General features: G+C 43.8%; 1 protein-coding gene across 1 annotated transcript; it reads left to right on the forward strand.

Annotated features, from left to right (window-relative positions):
* Window positions 1–970: 970 nt before the first annotated feature.
* Window positions 971–19,593, forward strand: LOC307218649 (calcium-activated chloride channel regulator 1-like). The gene is made up of 15 exons (XM_079981276.1): window positions 971–1,112; window positions 2,511–2,691; window positions 3,727–3,867; window positions 4,663–4,813; window positions 7,108–7,219; window positions 8,247–8,415; window positions 9,319–9,540; window positions 11,095–11,319; window positions 12,109–12,286; window positions 13,173–13,279; window positions 14,169–14,399; window positions 15,159–15,423; window positions 17,823–17,987; window positions 18,684–18,926; window positions 19,271–19,593. Exons 2-15 carry the CDS (start codon window positions 2,536–2,538, stop codon window positions 19,558–19,560), a joined length of 2,655 nt encoding a protein of 884 aa, XP_079837402.1. The 5' UTR covers window positions 971–1,112; window positions 2,511–2,535; the 3' UTR covers window positions 19,561–19,593.
* The last annotated feature ends 3,437 nt before the right edge of the window (window positions 19,594–23,030 follow it).

The following is a 23,030-nucleotide window of genomic DNA, read 5'->3' on the forward strand; positions in this document are numbered from 1 at the left end:
TCGGGTCATAGATGATTTTTGTAAAGAGAAGGGTTGGGTAATACAGTCCTGCTAATTTTTCTCAATTTCTCCACTTCTATTGATATAATGAAGGGATGCGGGTGGCACTGTGGTCTAAACCACAGAGCCTAAGGCTTGCCAATCAGAAGGTCGGCTGTTCAAATCCCCGCGACAGGGTGAGCTCCCATTGCTCAGTTCCAGCTCCTGCACACCTAGCAGTTCGAAAGCACGTCAATAGTTCAAGTAGATAAATAGATACCACTCTGGCGGGAAGGTAAACAGCATTTCTGTGCGCTGCTCTGGTTAGCCAGAAGCGGCTTAGTCATGCTGGCCACAGCTGTCTGTGGACAAACGCCAGCTCTCTCAGCCAGTAAAGAGAGATGAACGCCGCAAACCCAGAGTCATCCGCTACTGGACTTAATGGTCAGGAGTGAGTTTACCACGGGCTGACTTCTGGGCTGACTCTACAGGGTGGCTATCAGTGTGTTCTGGTGGCTCTGTTCCCAACCTGCAATGTCCAGAGAGTAGCACTGGGAGAATACTCTTCGGTCCCCTGGTATTTATGCTACAGAGTGCTGCAGGGATGATGGGAATTGTAGTCTAAAAAAAATGGCTACTGACTGATTTAAAGTTAGAAAACTGTGTAGCTTGGCCTCATCCTGCCTCCAGAATGACTAGCAGCCAAGCAAGTAAATCATTAGGGTGAAATCTCAAAGGGCACTAGAAGCATATTCTAAACATAGCTTTTAAAAGAATTCAGTTAGAAGCAAAGAGAGTTCAGCTGCCCGCAGAACAGTTTCGGCTAATTTTATACTTCTTTAAAATGTCCTCAGTGATTTTGCAACAGGGTGGACCCTTTGGTTTTGAAACCATTTAGAGGGAAATCGGGTGTACCTTTTGGTTTTGAAACCTTTTTAGGGGAAACTGGGTGGACCCATTGGTTTTGATATTATATAAAGGAAAATCGAACCCACACTTCTCTGCGTTGATCTCCTGGCTCCTGAACCTTTCAGAACAAGCAAGAGTCCTAAAAAGCAGGAAGTAATCTGCAGGACAAGCCTCATGCAAATCTAATCAATCTCAAAAATTAGTCCTGCTAGATTTACATGTAGGTAAGTATGTACTGGGTTGAATCTTCAATTTTCTTCGTGTGATTTTAGCTCTTTCGACACAGCAGGCTCTCACTGGATATATTCCTAAAGCTCAGGGCTAAATTATGTGCTGTGTGAAATGCATGTCTTCATGTATGCCCTTTACTTAAAAACAGAGACCTGTGGAGATAAAAAAAGGACTAAACTCTCCCCAACCCTGTGGCTTAGCTCTCCCAAAGGATGCTTTTCTCCTCAGCCAAGCTTTTATGGTGGAAGTGGGGTGAATGGGGAAAATGCTATGGGGAAGAAGCTATAGGATGCTTCTCGGTTTAATGTCTTTTGATGACCATCCTCTGTCATTCCCTTTAGTGTGTTCTGCTGATACCACGTCTAGCTCAGCCCTTAGCGTTACACTGAAGTGTGAATTTCAAAGTCCCACACATTACCTTAATCAGCAGTGTTGCTGATTATATTTTAAAGCAACAAATGTCTTGGGTCTGAGATACCTGAAGGACCCACCTCCTCCCATATCAGCCGGCCTTGTGCCTAATATCTGGTGAGAGGGTTTACTCGGTGTCCTGACTATGGTGGAAGCATGGCTGGGATAATGGTAGAGCTGTCATATTTTAAAGAGCAAAAAAGAGGACGCTATGATGACTCTCCTTTTAAATATCCCTACTATATGTAGGTTATAGAAGCTGTAATATATCGCTGAGTGGGGCAGGAGAAGAGAAGAGGAAAGCAAGTCTTCAACCATGTCTATGTCTCATCCAGATGTCTGTGTCTATGTCTCATCCAAAAAGTATAGCCACCCAAACAGAAATTTTACCCCTGAAAAAGAGGACGTGTCCTGGAAAAAGAGGACACATGGCAACCCTAGATAATGGTCAATACTGTAGTAACACCTGAGTCCTAGAAGATATTGCCTTGTGGGGTTCTTTTATTGGTGTTTCCCACTGTAAAGGCTTTTCAATTCCACCAAGGTGTTGCTGTGCTGTGTAGGTAATGCTCTGGTTTTAAGTTTTCATTTTATCCGTTTATTGTATTTTATTAACGGCGTCGTTTTATTGTGATATTATTACTGCATTGTTGTTGTTGTTGTTTATTGACTTTCCTCCCTTCACCATAAGATCCCAGGTGGGTTAAAATAATATAAGGATACCTGTCTACCTGACACCTCCTGCCAAACCTCTCTGATCCCTTTCAACCCCTTTTTACACCACACCACTAACCCTCAACGCACCCATAGCTCTCTCAACAGCAGAGACCCATCAGCTGGGTCAGTGATCAGCTTTTCTGTCTTTGTTATCTAGGTCAGTCAGAATTTCCAGTCCGGTTACAAAACATACAGCAGAGTTTTAGCTTCCTCCTCTCTCCTTGCACGAATAACCCTTCTGTGCTGTCATTTTTCTCCATGAGGCTGGAGTAGGAGGCACAAGCAAAGATGGCGTCCAGTTGGTGGCTTCTTCCATTGATGTTACAAGCGCTACATGGAGTGACAGATGCCACGGTGAAACTCAACAATGGTGGGTTTGAAGACCTTGTCATTGCAATCAACCCTCAGATACCCGAAGACAACAAAATTGTCGACAACATAAAGGTGCGACTGCTAAACGTTTCTAAATGTGTTGAATGTGCAAGCATAGGTGGGGATATAAGTATATAGTAATAACAATAATAGGGACGCTGGTGGCACTGTGGGTTAAACCACAGAGCCTAGGACTTGCCGATTAGAAGGTCGGCGGTTCGAATCCCTGCGACGGGGTGAGCTCCCGTTGCTCGGTCCCTGCTCCTGCCAACCTAGCAGTTCGAAAGCGTGTCAAAGTGCAAGTAGATAAATAGGTACCGCTCCAGCGGGAAGGTAAACGGCGTTTCCATGCGCTGCTCTAAGCTGTACGCCGGCTCTCTCGGCCAATAAAGCGAGATGAGCGCCACAACCCCAGAGTCGGCCATGACTAGACCTTTACCTTTAATAATAATAATAATAATAATAATAATAATAATAATAATAATTTATTTAGACCCCGCCCATCTGGCTGGGTTTCCCCAGCCACTCTGGCCGGCTTCCAACAAAACACTAAAATACAATAACCTATTAAACATTAAAAGCTTCCCTAAACAGGGCTGCCTTCAGATGTCTTCTAAAAGTTTGGTAGTTATTTTTCTCTTTGACATCTGGTGGGAGGGCATTCCACAGGGCGGGTGCCACTACCGAGAAGGCCCTCTGCCTGGTTCCCTGTAACTTGGCTTCTCGCAGCGAGGGAACCACCAGAAGGCCATCGGCGCTGGACCTCTGTGTCCAGGCAGAATGATGGGGGTGGAGACGCTCCTTCAGGTATACTATATATATATATATATATATATATATATATATATATGGGAACTGCAAGAAAATGTTGCAGTATACAACTAGCTGGTGTAGAGGAAGCCAGCATAAGTTAAGCCAATGTAAAGTACATCCAATTCAAGCTCTGTTCAAGACTGGGGCTACTGCTGGTTGAGCCAGGCTAAGCCTGGCAGAGGGAAGGCAAGCCTTTAAAATCGTTACACCACCCCTAAGTGCACATTCTACAAACCCAAATGCAGATACTAGTCGCCAAACACATGGAGCTCTCGTCTTTCCTTTCCTTGCTAGGGCATGGTTCAAGAAGCATCAGCTTACCTGTTCGGTGCAACACAGAAAAGATTTTACTTCAAGACTGTAAAAGTGATCATTCCCTCGACGTGGAAACCAAAAGCTGACTATCAAAGAGTAACTAGAGAGTCGTACGATAAGGTAAGTCTGGAGAGAATGCATTGAAATGTAGGCGTACTTAGGGTATTTTTCAAAAGACTGGGGCAAATGGAGAGAGAAAGTACAAGGCTGTGATCTAATAAAGACTCACTCTGTATACAACTCAACTTACTTCTGAGTAAAAGAAAAAAAATTCCTTCCAGTAGCACCTTAAAGACCAACTAAGTTAGTTCTAGATATGAGCTTTCGTGTGCATGCACACTTCTTCAGATACACTGAAACAGAAGTCACCAGACCCTTCTATATAGTGAGAAGGTGGGGAGGGGTATTACTCAGAAGGGTGGTGGGAATGGGTGATTGGCAGATAGCTGTGATGAGCCTGTTGACGACTCTTAACGACTCATCACAACAGGCTCATCACAGCTATCTGCCAATCACCCATTCCCACCACCCTTCTGAGTAATACCCCTCCCCACCTTCTCACTATATAGAAGGGTCTGGTGACTTCTGTTTCAGTGTATCTGAAGAAGTGTGCATGCACACGAAAGCTCATACCTAGAACTAACTTAGTTGGTCTTTAAAGTGCTACTGGAAGGAATTTTTTTCTTTTATTTTGTTTTGACTATGGCAGACCAACACGGCTACCTACCTGTTACTTCTGAGTAAACAGGCATCGATTTGGGCTGTGTACATTCACAGACCCTCCAAGTGTCCCTTATATTAATAATAATAATAATAATAATAATAATAATAATGATTTTTGCTGAGGCAAAAATCAAAGGTACTTTGCTGCTTTTTCCCTGGGTGACCTTTCAACCAAATTCTATTTTATTTCAGGCAGAAGTCATAGTGGCAGCTCCTTATTTGAAACATGGAGATGATCCCTACACGCTACAGTATGGCGGATGTGGGGAACCTGGGCGATACATTCATTTAACTCCTAACTTCCTGACAAATGACAAGTTGCTTGACGCTTATGGACCACGAGGTATTACTTACTACCTGTTCGTTCAGATTAGACTGCCTGTTTTATTATTAAAATGCTATTCAAGTTTCCCTAAAATAACAGAGTAAGAAAAGTCCTGAAGAACCCATACCACTTTAAACTTTATCACTCGAAAGGCAACCAAAACATCATAAGGAACCGGCAATATCTCTGTGTCCAGTTCATCAGCACATTTTTCAACCCACAAAAACGTGCCTCTGTTTCCTTTCAGCAACTTTACTGTGATGGCTTGCACACCATAAAGTACATGACTTCCTACTGATTTCAGGATTATTTAAGGGAGAAGTCATGTGTTTTACATTTAGGAGGTGTATGTGGTCTGTATCAGGTACTTTCAGACTCTCTCGTGGGTTAATATCTGAAGCCATTAAGAATTGACTTAAAATGACCATAGCCAAGGAGTATCCTGTTCTGTGAGAGCTCAAGGCTCACAGGGGAAGCCCAGGAGTGTCTCATCAAGAGGCTAAGTCAATACTCCATCAAAAATGCAAGGGATCCACAGCCCTTCTGAGGAAGTGAGGCATGATGATGCCTCTGGAAGCACTTAGACTGGGCCAGAGATTGAGACATCTTGACTGGGTGCATAGCAAGCCCCACCTTCCAAAAGAAGATGGCTGACTTTAAAGGGCACTCGCCTTATTGGGCAGTCCTTGTGGTCGGGGAGGCAGGAGTACTGTGGGAGATTCATCTTCTGAATCAAAGGAGAGTGGGCAGGATGTGCCTCTGGCTGGCAGGATCCAGAAGAGGCTGTGGAAAGCTTGAGTCTTGTCCTCCTCATAGCTGTCAACCATCCCTTATTTGGCGGGAAAGTCCCTTATCCCAGCACCGTGTCCCGCTGCTGTCCCTTCTTGATGATGTCCCTTAAATTTCCTGGGTTTCAAAGGAAGCAGCTCCTCTCCCTCCCTCCCTGCCGGCCAGGGAGGAGGGAGGCTCCAACTGTGTTGTTTGGCTGCATTGCTCACCCAATAAGGAGTCTAAGAACGACTGGGGGGTGGAGCTTGCATGCCTTGTGCCGATCAAACCGCCCGCGCTGCCTTTGCTCAGCGCTTCCCAGCGGAGAGGTGACGGTGGTTTCCCTTGCTGCATCCCCTTTGTCGGGTTGCTGTGGTGTGGGAACCACCGCTTGAGGCTTCGTTTGGCTGCTGGCTGGGCTTTCTGCCTTTGGCTCGGAGGGGCTCAGAAGTTGAACAAACCTGTGCTTGGAAAATCCCTTATTTTGCTGCTGATCTTTTATTTTTGAGGCTGCTGGTCTCTTATTTTCAAATCTGTAACTTGACAGCTATGGTCCTCCTCCGTTGCACCATACACAGGCCTCAGATCATAACAAGGAAATTTTTAATCTGTTTGTTGAGCGGTAGAAATAGAGGTGCCTCTTCCACCATTTCCTAAGCAGCACTACCCCCCCAAAAAAAAAAAAAAAAAATACAGGAGAGCTCAAATTGAAAAGTTGGCTAATCCAATAATAATAGATACTTAACTGTTGGTATGACTGCACAACATTTCAGATTTTATTTTAGGGGTTTTTTGTGGGGTAGGTGTGTTATAACTGTCAAGGAGGGGTTTGCTTTCCTGAGTCCTCCTTCCAAGCTAGTAATGAATCACACGCAGGTGCCGAATGGGTTGCCAGGCTTGATTGTCTTCTTCTCGAGCACCAGCTGGGGAACATCAAACAGCAAGTCTAAAACACAGTGTGTTCTCTCCCCCTACCTCGCCCCACCAAAGGCTTAGAGGGGCTGGGGAATGCTGGCAACCATCCAGCCCCATCACATGCTCCCACTTTAGGGACTAATTCTTACCACCTGCCTGAGGTACCCTGACATAAGGTAAAGGTAAAGGGACCCCTGACCATTAGGTCCAGTCGTGGCTGACTCTGGGGTTGCGGCGCTCATCTCGCTTTACTGGCCGAGGGACCCGGCGTACAGCTTCCGGGTCATGTGGCCAGCATGACTAAGCCGCTTCTGGCGAAACCAGAGCAGCGCACGGAAACGCCGTTTACCTTCCCGCTGGAGCGGTACCTACTTATCTACTTGCACTTTGCCGTGCTTTCAAACTGCTAGGTGGGCAGGAGCAGGGACCGAGCAACGGGAGCTCACCCCGTCGCGGGGATTCGAACCGCCGACCTTCTGATTGGCAAGTCCTAGGCTCTGTGGTTTAACCCACAGCGCCACCCACATCCCTGAGATACTTGCTCACTATTCATGGCAATAATTTCTATCTACCTGTATACTGAAATTTTTTAAAAAGGTATCATAGGTTTTGTCCTTGATTTTCCACAGGCAGAGTCCTTGTCCACGAATGGGCTCATCTCCGATGGGGAGTCTTTGATGAATATAACGACGATGCACCTTTTTACTCTCCTGGGGGAAACAGCATGCCTGAAGCAACGAGGTACCAACCCAAATCTCCAACAGATGCATCTCCTCTTTTATAAGTGATGTTTGCCTTGGGCTCGTTCGTTTGGTTGTGGTGTGAATGGTTGCGGTCTTGAGGATGAGCTTTGATGATATATGGAAGAGATTTCTATTTAGGGCAAGGTGGGGGTAATGTCCTGCCCTCGGGCAAGTGCCCACTTTTCCACTGCCCAAGACCTTATTTTCGGCCAGCTTACTCAGTCTCTCTGGAGACTGTTCTCAGCCACAGTCCTGCACACAATTTAGCCCAGTAGTGCATTTCTTTTGGCATGGTGACGTTTCAGCGGGTTGTCCCTACTTCTGTTTGCTCCTCACCTGAATCTAACCTGGCAGTTTTGTTTCCAGTGGCCCACAATGCCAAACAAAAGATGCCATTTGCTGTGTGCTGAAGACAGGCCTGGATTTTGGCATGGCTTGGAGGAGTTAGTTACTAGAAAGCTTTCCAGACCCTCCATCGCCCAGAACCCGGCAAGCCTTAAAAGTAGGAGAGCAAAGAGCTCAAAGACAGAGGGCACATAGCAGCACACATAGAAGTGATGAATGAGGAAATGGGAGAGACGGGGGGGTGGAGATTCACTCGGGACAACACCATTATTCAAGAGTCCGGGTTCTAGGGTCTCTCTCTGTAGTGTTTGAAATAAAAAGGGACTGTAAGAAACTTTTCCTTGTTTTTATACTTTCCTGGGCAACCAGCTGGGAGCTGCTAGGAGCATTCTGACATGAGCTAATGTACCAACTGAGCACACATAAAAATCCGATCTGAACCACATGTTTGCTGAATAAAGTACCTGTCTAGAAATCATCTATATAATTGATTCAAACTCTTTCATCTCCGCCCATTATGAAGTGTTCTACAATCTGATCTTCAGGCCGGGCTGGTGGGCACTGGAGTTTGTCTTAGCAGTCGTGGCATTACAGAAAACAAGATAGCATACAATCATACCAGCATGTGATTATTTATTGACTTTTAAACCGACCATGTCTGTTTCTGTTATATTGATTAGGTGCCCAGCTACTTTCAAGGGTAGCTACGTAGTCCTGCTCGCTGATGGAACTACCAGACCATGCAAAGTTGAACCAAAAACTCAGCTGTATGAATCTGGGTGCCAATTCATTCCAGAAAAAAATCAAAATACTCCAACATCTATAATGTATGTGCAAAGTATCCCATCGGTAAGTATGATAGGTCTTAAATGCAGGATTTTTGCTAAGTTAAATATAATATTTGGAGATTTTTAGCTTCAATTCTTGCAGGTAATTGTGTGTGTGTGTGTGTGTGTGTGTGTGTTTCACCAATAAGATTGTGTTAGGGCTGGGGAGAAAGTATTCCAACCAAAACTTAGTTATATTGACCTAGCAATTCAAGAAGAAACTCTTTCTTAAGGGCCTGCAGTTTTCCCGTCCTTCCCTCTTGAAACCTTCTCTCAATTTATAGAAGCTACATACAGCACAAGCTACGGGACCCAGACTGACTGAGCAGCCACTAGGTCCAACAGTAGGGTTGCCATATGTTCGGACGCAGCCGGCAATTGGCCGTCGGAAACTTTGCCAAAAAAAGTGCAACCCGAATGAGGTAGTTGAGGCACATAGTCATACTGAAGGAAAGTGAGATGGGTTCTGTTGCTCTCTGCAACAGAACAACTAACATTTGGATAATTGTGTGGGGTTCTGCAAAATGTTTCTGGTTTGTGAGTAGAGTTGAGGTACCCTTCAAAGTTCGCCCTCAGGCCTTCCAACTTTCCCTATTTTCCAGGGACAGTCCAGGATTTACAGAAGCCATCCTGGTTTCTGATTTGACCCTGGAATGTCCTGCTTTTCCTTAGGACGTCCCTATTTCCACCAGGGAAATGTTGGAGGGTATGTCCCCTTCTTCAGCAGGAAACTGCTCAGAGTGAAAAGCTAGGTAGGTGAGCAAGCGAAGGAATGAGGGAACAAACAAGCATATGTTCATCTGTTCTTTTTGTCTGAAAAAGAATGTCCACTTTTGTAGCACCTCTTCCCAAGGAATGGCTGCCATGAGGTAGATATTGCTTATAAGGTTGTGAACTTGATTTATTCTTCTTACCTTTTATTTAGGTTACTCAGTTCTGTGACAAAAGCAACCACAATACTAAAGCAACAAATATGCAGAATAAAATGTGCAACTACAGGAGTACCTGGGATGTAATTACGACTTCTCCTGACTTTGCCAAATCAACTCCACAAAGAGCTCCTCCGCCTGGCCCCACTATCACTTTGCTGCAAAAACAGGAGAGAGTTTTGTGCCTAGTACTTGATGTTTCTGGAAGTATGGGTTCGGTGAGTCTATGTTTTCAGCGCTCAGAAGAAGTATTTCGAGACAGTTCAAAAATGGTGGAATTGATGTCAATAGTGACAACAAGTGTCAATACAGCATTGACATTTCTGTCATAAATGCCATGCTGTTTTATGTAATAATAATAATTTATTATTTATACCCTGCCCATCTGGCTGGGTTTCCCCAGCCACTCTGGGTGGCTTCCAATAGAATATTAAAATATAATAGTCTATTAAACATTAAAAGCTTCCCTAAACAAGGCTGCTTTCAGATGTCTTCTAAAAGTCTGGTAGTTGTTTTTCTCTTTGACATCTGATGGGAGGGCATTCCACAGGACAGGCGCCACTACCGAGAAGGCCCTCTGCCTGGTTCCCTGTAACTTGGCTTCTCGCAGTGAGGAAACCGCCAGAAGGCCCTCAGCATTATAGACAGGGAGCCTGTTTTTGGTTTTAAATTAGATTTGGTTAATTTGGATATATATGAAACTACAGTAATTAATTCATACCGGAGAAGAGTTCTAGGGCAAGGGTGGGCAACCTGGCTGAGGTAGAATGCAAGGTCTGCTCATCGTAAATCCCCAGTTGGTGCAGGGAACCTAGAGGAAGAGATGGAACGTGGGAGGTGAAAACTGCAGGGGTAAAAGTGAATGGAAGAAGGCAAGGGAAATCCTGATCTGACCAGATCAATCAGGTCTTTCAGGTTTCTCAATTGTGCAGGAAACGTCAACAGCTGTACAAGGCTTCCCTAGTGAAGAAATACCTTACTACAGAAGTTTATGGTAGACACATGATGGGGGTTGGAGGAAGTCATATAGCTCCTGGGATGGTTAGCTGTAAATGCATTTTCCTGCTGCCCTGGCTTTCCTGTATTCTGGTGACAGGTTTGTGCAGAGCTTGTTGGAGGCCTGGGGCAAGAGTCTTGTTAGACTAAAGTTATAAACTCAAACCCAAAACAACCAATCCCTGGCAGGCCCCCCCAGCTGGCTTAGCCCTCTGAGGCCCAGGGAAGTGTACCTGGCTGCCTCACACCCCCACTGCATGGGCCTGTCTGGTAATAGTCCTTGAAGTGGATTTAAGAGACATGGGAAGCCCTTATTTTCATTGGAGAAATGTATGGAATCTTTTAATTGAAAGGCAGGGTTTACGTCATCTAACTAACTAAACAACTGCTAAGCAAATGGGGGGGACATTCTGGAATGGAGTTTATATTTCTATACTAGCATACAGAAATTTGAATATCAGACACAAAAACATTGTAGGATAATCATTCTCCAACAGCAGAATTTGTGGGACAAGCCCCATTGCAATGAACGGTGCTCTTGTGAACCTCCCATCCATTTCAATGGAGCCTGTGCATGAAAACATCCAGATGGATTGTGCCCAACATTGCAACATGGATGAGGTTATTTGGAAACTCATGAACATTATGTAGTTGCCTACATCCACATAAGTTTATCAAGCCTTGTTTTTTAAAGTATAATTGACAGTTGCATTTTCAGTCATCTTTATTCTGTGAATGCTGGTTTTTTTATTAATATTATTGTTATTCCTATGCAGAGCAATCGCATTGGCCGGCTGAAGCAAGCTGCGGAAATATTCGTCCTGCAGATTATTGAAGCGGGATCCTGGGTTGGAGTAGTCACATTCAACAGTGCGGCAACTGTCCAGACTCAACTGAGACAGATCAGTGACGACAGTGTGCGCAAAACTCTTGCAGGGTATCTTCCTACTTCAGCTGGTGGAGGAACTACCATATGTTCTGGAGTGCGGTCAGCTTTTCAGGTGAAAAAGAATAAAATTCCAGATTCTTTTATTCCTATTCTTCTTTGTAGGGTAGCCAGATGCAAAAGTGTAAAGGGCTGCTGTATATCTAAGGGTTGTGTACAAGAGGGTATTTCAGCAGGTATGCTCTCTCATATAACCCAAGAAACTGAAACTCAGTGCAGAGAAGATAGAGATGCTATTTGCAGGTGGATCCACTGCCTGGGTAAGTTCAACCAGTTCTGGAGGGAGTCCCAATCCTCTGAAAGATCAGGTTCCTACTTGAGTGTACTTCTGTAGCCATTGAAGTGACTGGAGGCTAAAGTGGCTTCCACCAGGTGTGGCTTCTGCCATCTATGAACTGGAAGCCTCTCAGTTTGATTATTTATTATTGTCCATCTATCCCACCTTTCCTCTGAGGAGGTCAAGGTGGTCTCTCAGGCTGAGACACTATTTGGCCTGAGGTCGCCCAGGGAGCTTCATGGCTGAGTGGGGTTTCAAACCATAATCTTGGCCAACATTTCCATGGTTTCAAACCATGGTCCTAGTCCATGGTTTTAACCACAGCTTTCTCATGTGAAATAGCAAATGCTAATACTTCCTTATTAACAACCATGGAAGATATGGCACCCATCTCACCAAACTCTGCTTCTGTTACAGGTAGGGAATTAGTTCACACAGAACAGCAGCAACACACCACACTTAGCGGAGCTTTGTAGCATTTTCTCGTTCATTTTAAGCACAAATGGTGCCCGGTGGCTTCCACATTCCTAGTTGCTGCTAAGATTCTAAATGCTCTGCTCCATACAGGTGTTTTTAAAGAAGTACCCAAATACCAGAGGCTGTGAAATTGTGCTCTTGACAGATGGAGAAGATAAGCAAGTAAATTCCTGCTTTACCGAAGTTCAAAATAGTGGGTCTATAATCCACACCATTGCTTTGGGACCAAAAGCTGAAAAAGAACTAGAAATGCTGGCAGACATGACGGGTAAGTGAGCAAGCAGAATGCCACACCCTTATTCCACTTGGTGCCAACTGGGGTTTCCCTAAGAGTGAGTTTACTAGTGGGCCCAGCCTCCTGCCATGCTACTTTCATCCACACAATGTTCCTCCTACTTGCCCACAGAAACTTCACTTCCTTTCAGTGCTCTGTTGTTGTTTAGTCGTGTCCGACTCTTCCTGACCCCATGGACCAGAGCACGCCAGGCACTCCTGTCTTCCACTGCCTCCCGCAGTTTGGTCAAACTCATGCTGGTAGCTTCAAGAACACTATCCAACCGTCTCATCCTCTCTTGTCCCCTTCTCCTTGTGCCCTCCATCTTTCCCAACATCAGGGTCTTTTCCAGGGAGTCTTCTCATGAGGTGGCCAAAGTATTGGAGCCTCAGCTTCAGGATCTGTCCTTCCAGTGAGCACTCAGGGCTGATTTCCTTAAGAATGGATACATTTGATCTTCTTGCAGTCCATGGGACTCTCAAGAATCTCCTCCAGCACCATAATTCAAAAGCATCAATTCTTCAGCGATCAGCCTTCTTTATAGTCCAGCTCTCTCTTCCATACATCACTACTGGGAAAACCATAGCTTTAACTATACGAACCTTTGTTGGCAAGGTGATGTCTCTGCTTTTTAAGATGCTGTCTAGGTTTGTCATTGCTTTTCTCCCAAGAAGCAGGCATCTTTTAATTTTGCGGCTGCTGTCACCATCTGCAGTGATCATGGAGCCCAAGAAAGTAAAATCTCTCACTGCCTACTTTACATTTACTGACACACAGATGTCTTCTGCACACAGATGTATAAAAGCCTACACTACAACAGTATATTGCCTTTTATTCCATCTAACCAAGTATCCTAACTGTTCCTTCAATCGCATTCCAGGAGGTCTGAAATTTGCAGCCACTGACAGCTTGAATTCCAACGGTCTCATTGATGCTTTCAGCGGAATTTCTTCAGGAAGTGGAGATCTCAGTCAACAATCTATACAGGTATGCATTGCAAAAATTAGAGTGAAATAAGCAGTTCTACTACGACTATTAGGCACTGTAAAAAAAAAAAGTTTAAAGCACAAAGTAAAATTAATTCTATAGTCCATATTTTACTAGTATTGTGCAGCAGGAGAACCAGGCAGAATTCACAGATCTTACAGAGGTGGATTTTGGCAGCGCTGAAACAACATTTCAATTCTTACTGGTCCTAATTCAGTTGAATGTGTGGTCATACAAGCACCATGGTCCCATTCCAGATTGTGTCTCATTGACTACTCTTTGCCAAAATGTGGTGTCAGATCTGTTGCTTCACCTAGAGTTGCCCCCCAAATCTCCCACTGTATCGGCTGCAAATTTACTTCTCTTTGCCTGTGGAATTAGAGTTGTGTGTCTCGCAGAGTCAACCTCTCATTTGAGATCATTGATTTGCATTTGATCAGAGGTTGTCCCAGCTTTTGAGCTTCGTTTAGAAGTCAAACATGCCGTCAGAAAAATCTCCTTAAACTGCATGTTTTTGACACTTGGCGTTTGTAGCAAACCTTTTGGGTTAAAACTTACAAGGTGGCTAGCACCCAGCAAAAGGCCACATGCAACCACAATAAATAAATTACGCAGAAAATAAATAAATAAATTACGCGGAAAATAAATTACGTGGAAAATAAATTACGTGCAGGAAAATAAATTACGGCATCTGCAGGGAATGGATTAAGCATCCAGCATCTTATATCTGGGAAGGGTTGTTGAGCTGGGGTTGCTACATTGTTTTCCTCCATGTCTTTAACCATGGAGATATTGTAGGATACCAATTTTACCCCGTTGCAGATCTATTCAGGTTATAAAACATTTCAAATATATCAGCGTACTTATGTCCTCTCCCCACCCCCAACAGCTTGAAAGTCAAGCGAAGGAAGTAGCTGCCAAGAAATGGATGTTTGGTACAGTATCCATTGATAAAACGGTGGGAAAAGACACTTTCTTTGTCATTACGTGGAGCGCAAGCACAGCTCCACCAGAGATGTTTCTGACAGATCCCAAGGGGAAAAAGTATGGTATAAAGGACTTCATAATTGATAAAACCAACCTACGGACAGCCCGGCTCCAGATTAGTGGAATCGCAGAGGTAAAATATCCACTCTCTGTGCAGATAACTCTTCTGTTACTTGTGTGCCTTTTCCTTTGGAAAATAAGAATACATTATGCAAGTGGGGAAGAGCCATTTACTTCTAGAAGTCCTCAGTGTAAGATTTTGCAATGATATTAACAGTGCTCCCCCCCCCCAGAAGAGAAGGTGCCAGTACTCTCAGCCTAGAAATGACTGGAGGAAGGACAACCAAGCGGGCATAAGGGGCGGGGGAGACGCTCTTCGCATGCTCAAGGAAGGAGGCAGCAGCCCTCTAGGATCCTGGCACAGTCTCATGCCTCATTCCCCAAGCCCAGAAAGCGTTTGCCTGGCTCTGGGATGGAGGCAGGAGATACCACCCCCTGGGGCCCCCCGGAACCTCGAGTACAAATGGGAGGCGTTGAATAAAAATAAGGGGGGTGGAAGCATAAATAAAGAAGACAAGAAAAAATTGAAAAGTCATTTGTACATGTTTCCTTTCCCAGGAGAGCACTGAGTAATTTTTGTTTTCCCTGAAAAGGGTGCGGTAGGCCAAATAAGTTTGGGAACCTCTGGTCTGGAAGGTGCCATGAGATATTCTTTTCATTTCCTAGCTCATCAAATGCCTAGCATGACGCTGCTGCTGGTATATTTTCAATAAAAAAAGACACCCCATCTTATCAAAGCATAATAATAGCTGAAGGAAATAGGAACTGTATTTATAAACAGTTAGATATGGGATATTTAATATCCTTCTATTTATCATCACTTGATTTCCAGGCAGGAGACTGGACGTATTCCCTGAAGGATCAAAATACAGCTCAAACCATGACAATAACAGTCACGAGCCGAGCAAGGTCAGCAACTGTGCCTCCAGTTCATGTGACGCCTCTTATAAAAAGAACGCATAAGTTTCCTGATCCGTTGGTTATTCACGCAGAAGTCAGCCAAGGGTTCTTACCTGTGACTGGTGCAAAAGTCATAGCCACAATAGAAGCAGACAATGGAGCAGCTGTGGATCTAGAGCTTTTGGACAATGGCGCAGGTAAGTTTGTTTTGAAGTGTTTGTGGCACTATGCATTTCCCACAGAATCAGAACATTAACTCATTTAGTCTAGCATTATCTAACTTGTCAAAATGCCTGGCAATTGTATTTTCAAAACCAGCCATTTTTTTAATTTTTTAAAAAATGTTTGTTTATTTATGATATTTGCAAACCACTAAAAAATCCCAGTTCAGACTACACACATAGTTGAAATAAAATTAAATGCAATAAAATAGTATAGTATAATACAACATTCAACGTAATATCAAATATGAAATAATTGGCTTCTAAAACGTAGACTCATAAACAGGCATAAAACTCAAAACTGACTGGCAAACAGTTATGTCCTCCCCAAAGCCTGAGATCCCTTTTAGCTTGTGTTGCCAGAGATATAAATTGCCTGCAGAACATATGCTCTACCCCTGAGATGAGACCAATAGGGAAGACCCCTTCTACGTGCTAACACCTTCACTCCTTCTGTCTTTCACCTGTGAGAGATAGCAAGGAGATGCCATGCATTCCCATACCTTCAAACATTTCTCCAATGAAAACAGGGACATCTCATTCCATAATGATAATTTTACTATTTATACCCCACACATCTAATTGGGCTGCCCAGCCACTCTGGGCAGCTTCCAACATATATAAAAGTATAATAAAAATTAAACACTTAAAAACAACAACACAACCCTATACAGGATTGTATTCAGATGGCTTGGGGATCAGAGAACTCCATACCCTCCAACTTTTCTCCAGTGAAAATAGGGATATCCTTAGGAAAAGCCAGACATTCCTGGATCAAATCAGGGACGTCCCTGGAAAATAGGGACACTTGGTGGGTCTGTTTTCCAGGTGTGCTTCTTGAGATGTTGTTGTTGTTTAGTCGTGTCCGACTCTTCGTGACCCCATGGACCAGAGCACGCCAGGCACTCCTGTCTTCTACTGCCTCCCGCAGTTTGGTCAAACTCATGCTGGTAGCTTCGAGAACACTGTCCAACCATCTCGTCCTCTGTCGTCCCCTTCTCCTTGTGCCCTCCATCTTTCCCAACATCAGGTTCTTTCCCAGGGAGTCTTCTCTTCTCATGAGGTGGCCAAAGTATTGGAGCCTCAGCTTCACGATTTGTCCTTCCAGTGAGCACTCAGGGCTGATTTCCTTCAGAATGGATAGGTTTGATCTTCTTGCAGTCCATGGGACTCTCAAGAGTCTCCTCCAGCACCATAATTCAAAAGCATCAATTCTTCGGTAATCAGCCTTCTTTATGGTCCAGCTTCTTGATATACAAGGAGCTAATAGTCCCATCTGGATGCTTTAAGCCTCCATGTGATTAGAATCACATGAAGAATGGAGGAAACAGCTGCCCCCATTGTCATCCTCCATCAGTTGGTGATGAACCTCTGCCGTGGGGAGCCTGCTCTACTCCCTACACATTTTGAAACACTAAATTGTGCAGGGAGCCTGCTGAAGTGGAAACGGCTTCCCATTTCAGAAGTTATCCCCCTCATGAGTCCCATCTTCCTAGGAAAAGAGGTGCTGGAACTCACCTTGAACACTTCCCTTGTCTCTCATAATGGCAATGGCTTCCACCTGAGAGGGGCTAGAACCGATTTCCCCTGAGTTATGTCAGGGGGGGAGGGAGCCCTTCCCCTCATCACTTGAAGGATGCCAGGATAGGCCTACTCCCAAAGACAAATGAAGCATCTGTCTCAGGTGCGGATAACCTTTGCCTCATCTGATTTTGCTGAACTAGAAACTGCCATGTAAGAAGGTACTCAGATGATGTTCTTACAGTCCAGGCAAGTTCATGAGGGGAAAGGCAGTCGTGGCTATATTTAGCAATGGCAGCCCACCAAGAGCTTGATAAATTTAATTTTCCAACTGCCCGGGACTGCAGAAAACGGAGCTTGTCAAGCATGCAGAAGGCCACAATGTATGCCGGTTTGCTGTCTTCAGGTTGGCGAGTTACAAGTTGTGTTGGCCTGTGTTGAACAGGGATTAACATACTTATGACTCTATATCACTACATATTCAGATTTAGGCACTCTACTGTTTTCATTAGAACAGGAGCAGATACAGTGGTACCTCGGGTTAAGTATTTAATTTGTTCCAGAGGTCCGTTCTTAACCTGAAACTGTTCTTAACCTGAAGCACCACTTTAGCTAATGGGGCCTCCTGCTGCCACCGCCTCGCGATTTCTGTTCTCATCCTGAAGCAAAGTTCTTAACCCGAGGTACTATTTCTGGGTTAGCAGAGTCTGTAACCTGAAGCGTATGTAACCTGAGGTACCACTGTACTGTGAAACAAATATCTCCTACATAGGTTATGTAGGGTTTCTTTTTCTTTTTTTAATAGCAGTGAGGTGTTGGGTTTGGCTGTTTAATTTTAATATTGATGTACCTAGGTGCCGACATTATAAAGGACGACGGAATCTACTCGAGATATTTCACATCCTTCAAAGTAAATGGTCGACACAACCTGAAAGTGCGGGTCCAGGGGCAAGGGAAGACTGGCAGAAGGATCCGTAGGCAAAGTCAAGCTTTCTTTGCACCAGGGTTTGTAAATAATGGTAAGGATTTGTAACGAAATAGCAATACTGGTGGTATACTCGCTCTGTAATTCTCAAAGTGTGAATGACACTGGGCATCTCTAGAAGGAAACAAACTTCTTTCTGCCATTTCCCTCCCCATCGTTGTCTTTATGTAGATCTGGACACTTGAGTACATATCTCTGACACGTGCACACATATATGTACGCACATCCTTCTTTCCTGCAATATTCAGATCTGCCATGTGCTTCTCAACTCAGTGGGTTAGAGAGAGAGAGAATAGATCTACAGCAGATTATTGTTGTTGTTGTTGTTGTTTCACCTTCCAGTTATGTCCCAAGGCAATGTAGAAAAGAAAATGCAAACGATTACAGAACAGCACAAAAAAATAACAGAAGATTCATTTAAAATGGATACCTACAGTAGAGAACTCTTCATCCAGCTGGGATAGCTTGTCAGCATAAAAAAAATGTATTTTAGAAAGTGTGGGTGGGATGTCATATCTCAACAGTATGTTGTTCCATAGAACAGGGGCAGCCACCCCGAAAGCTCTGCTTTAAGAAAATAATTATGATTTTCTGTATATTCTGTCTTTGTTTTGGGTTTGCACAAAAGGAAATAAACGGGACTTTCAAAATAATGGGGAAGTTTGGAGGTTTGGAGTCTCACCATATAATCTATCATCCTTCCTTCTTTCCTTCCGCCCTTCCTTCCTAGGTGTAATAAATATGAATCCACCAAAACCGGAAGTTCGTGATGATGACATCGAAGTTGACGTAGGAAATTTCAGTAGAGTGGCATCAGGTGGCTCTTTTGTAATGTCAGGAGTTCCGCCTGGTGGTAGTAAAAAAGATGTTTTCCCACCCTGTAGAATCACTGACCTTGAGATAAAACCACTGGGTGATTATCAGTTCCTTTTGTCCTGGACAGCTCCTGGGAATGACTATGATGAAGGAAAAGGTAAGTGCAAAATTCTGCTTCAATCAATCAATCAATCAATCAATCAATCAGACTGTAGTGTGTGTGTGTGTGTGTGTGCATAAAAAGGTGTGTGAGGAGCCAACTACCACTTTTATTTGCAGCAGCCTTATCTCCCTATAATATTATATTACAGTAGCATTATATTATCGCTCTGGGAAGAGGGATTTCATCCCATCTGGTCCACCGTTGCTGAGGGCAGAGGGCTACCTGCAGATAGGAAGTTTGCAATGCATTGAAAAGGATTTCTGTCACTGTTATCTTTGATGCACAACTGAAGACGCGCATCTTAATGCATGCCCTGTTGGCTGTTCTTTATTTTGCAGCTGAAAGGTACGAAATAAAAATGAGTGAAGATCCCTCGGCGTTAATAGATGCAGCTTTCCAAACAGCCACCTCTGTGAATACCGCTGGTCTGAAAATGGAAGTCGCTGGGGTCAAGCAATCCTTCCAGTATAACGCAGAAAACTTAAAAAAATCGAATGGCACCTCCATCTACTTTGCCATTCGTGCCATTGATGGTAGCAACAATGTCGGAGAAGCATCTAATATAGCCAGAGCAGTCATGCTTGTTCCCATATTGCCAACCACCCCAGATGATACGTTTTGTCTGTAGCTTGTGTTTTGCATAAACAAAATACCAGGAGTCTTGATACTGGAATGCAATAATACAGCTAGGATTCTGTTTCTGTTTTGAATTTTAATTGGCTCATTGTTTGTATGTTTTGTTTTGTTTTTGTAATTTTCATGTCTACAGCTAAGCAGCTTCCATAATAGAAATGGCTTAAATACATTGTACTCAAATATTTCATGGCAGAATTGTTGCGATTAAAATGCATCATTATCTTTAAATGTGAATTTAGTAAGTTGGCAACCCTAATAAGCAGGTGCACTAGGGCAAACTTGTGTGTTTGGCAACCTGGTAAGTTAATGTTTGTTAGAGACACTTATGCTTGTGAGATATTGACATGTAACACTTTTAACAGCCTGTACTAAACCTCTTTAGCCTTTTATTCTTTCAAGTTAAGAAAACTCTTTTTAACGCAGTTGGCTTGTGAAATCTGGTGAGCAGAAAGCATCAGTTTTGCTAAGAAATAGTTCTAGTGACAGCATAGCAATGGAACAGTGACACAGTTATGTGCTAAGGTGGTTTTTGCTTACAGGAAGGCAGGAGAAAAGGACTGAGATATAACTGTCAAGCTAGCAATCTGGAGTTTTCCTGCTTTAATATGCAGAAACTGTGGGTCTTTGAAACGTGGGGTGCTCCCATGCATGTGGAGAGAAAAATATTACAATTCAAAAGTCTGGATCATGGCAGAGAAGAGTGCTGTGTTCACAAGACAAGACAGATTCTATGGGAGAGAACTTTTGTTCTCCATAATAAAAGGTAAAGGTACCACTGCCCGTACGGGCCAGTCGTGTCCGACTCTAGGGTTGTGCGCCCATCTCACTTAAGAGGCCGGGGGCCAGCGCTGTCCGGAGACACTTCCGGGTCACGTGGCCAGCGTGACAAAGCTGCATCTGGCGAGCCAGCGCAGCACACGGAAACACCGTTTACCTTCCCGCCAGTAAGCGGTCCCTATTTATCTACTTGCACCCGGGGGTGCTTTCGAACTGCTAGGTTGGCAGGCGCTGGGACCGAAAGGCGAGAGCGCACCCCGCCGCGGGGATTCGAACCGCCGACCTTTCGATTGGCAAGTCCTAGGCGCTGACGATTTTACCCACAGCGCCACACGCATCCCTCCATAATATGTGGCAATAAAATCAGCGCACTCTCGATGGCAATTTGGAGAAGAACCAATTCACAAAAAAGGGTTGCAAATTCACATAATATTGCACAGCAGGGATTTTCAAGGGCGAAACATGACCACAGTGCTTCCATCTCTCACTTTATTTTTCCCTTTTTGTACAGAGCTCTCTGGCCAGGATCCTCTGCTTTTGTGTGTGTTTCTGCTCTCCTTGGTGGGAGTGCACTAGGCTTAGGGTACTAGTAGGATTATACCTTCACTTTCGATTCGCCCTTTCCAGTGTTTCTCTTCACAAGGGAGAGAAGACATCCTAACCTGTGTAACCTTTTTGTTATGCAATAAAGCTTCGAACTTTCCTTTTGGCTCTGGTTATCTATTCATCTATCTTCCTTTGCAAAGGAAGAACCCAGTTTGTGGTTCAACTGTTTATCATGGGATCTTTACAGAAAATCACCCCCGGCTGATCCGTCTCTCTCTCTCTCTCTCTCTCTCTCTCTCTCTCTCTCTCTCTCACACACACACACACACACACTCTAAGCCTATTGTTTAAAGTTCACTAACTAGTGAACTTTAAAGTCCCCAGAGTGAGTCATAACAGAACCCGACTAACTTATTCCATCAGTGCAATGTCAATCATATTCCTGGTTGTTGTTGTTTTTAATTACCATATTGGCCTGACTATAAGCCTCACTTTTTTCCAAATTCTGACCGTGAAAAGTTACAAGTGTGGCTTAAATTCGCAGCCTTACAAAAATTGGCTTTTGTGATATTGCTGCTGAAACAGACATCTGGTAAAACGGAACCAAAAAATGTTTTATTGTCGATTTGCAAGCTTGAGACTGTTCGTTTGCCATTTATGGGTTTGAGTGTCTGTGGAAATGTAGCAAATGAATAGCGATTTGTTATTTTAGCGATTGTACGGTGACTTTTGCGGGCTTGCAAGATCAAAGGCTTAAATTGGCTCAGAGTTACAATTCTACCAATCGCAGCGATTTTCAGCATGTGACCCAATTTTAAGGGAGCGGCTTAGATTTGGGTATTGTCTCTCCCCCCCCCCCTTGAATTTTAAAGGTGCGGCTTATTTGCATGTGCGGCTTATATTTGGGCCAATACGGTAAATATTTGTGTCAAAATAGATTACTATTCTTTGACAGCAAGTACTGGGATCTATTTGTAAATCAGCTAAAACTGATCAGAAGTAAGTGACTGGTGGACTTAATCATTGCCCCATACTTTCAACCAGATTCTGGAAATTTGCTTTTAATGGTCATTCAATAAAGGTAACTTGAATAGTCATATTTTACAGGTGAGGAATACAAAGGCTGAGATATAAGTGGTGAGCACAAGACCAGCCATGGCAGAGATTTTAATCTATGCTCTGCTCACCCTTATCTATGTGATCTTTGACTTCATGGCATTGCTTAAGTGAAAATCCAGTATGTATGCATCATATACCGATTTTGCAAATTTTACCATGGTAATTCATGGACAACAACACATCATTTAGGCACTCCTGCAGGCACCACCTGTTTGCTCACTTCTCTTTTATTGTGTCATGTGTATTTCTGGTCCTCCAAACAAACTGGTATCCTGAAGATGGAGTGCATATGTGTGTGAAGGTCAATGCCTCTTTTCAGTGTACAATAATATGGAGAGGTATGGACCACAGAGATCATTATGAGAACAAGGAAGTGTGTTGCTCCTGACTTTATTGCTCTGGTATGTTTGAAGTGTTCATCATGCAATATTTTCTCGTAAGAACTGGCTGCAAAGTGCCAGGGTGTGTATATTCTGTGAAACTGAAACTTCTCAAATGTATGTGACTTAATTTTGCACAATAATTTGGTGTGAGCCCAACTGAACATCTACATCAATCTTTAGATCTGTACAGCAGCCCAATGAAGTGAATGTTTTATTAAACTTTGAAAGTATCTCCCTGGACTCTTTCATGGGGTCTGGGGATTTCTTTCAATTTTTGATAGCTTAATAGATGTCCTCATGAGGCTCAGCATGCAACCCATCTAGGTCTATTCATGTAGCTACTGTATATCTTGCTATAAGGAAGGCTACACATAATAGAAATGTAGAATTGGAAGGGACCACAAGAGTCATCTAGTCCAACCCCTGCAATGCAAGAATCTTTCGCCCAGTGTCTCATGCTCTACCGACTGAGCTAGCCAAGTAGGATACATTCATTTTAAAGAAGACAAGGAGAAGGCAGTCTGGAAGATGTCACATTCATAATCCACACTTCTGTTTGTGCTGTGATTTCCAGACACTGGTCCAAGCGTTTTGTTCATTTGTGCCGCCACTTTCCCTGGGAAAACCTGCTGTTTAC

This window comes from Podarcis cretensis (assembly GCF_951804945.1).
Source record: "Podarcis cretensis genome assembly, chromosome: 6".
In the NCBI taxonomy this organism is placed as follows: Eukaryota; Metazoa; Chordata; class Lepidosauria; order Squamata; family Lacertidae; genus Podarcis; species Podarcis cretensis.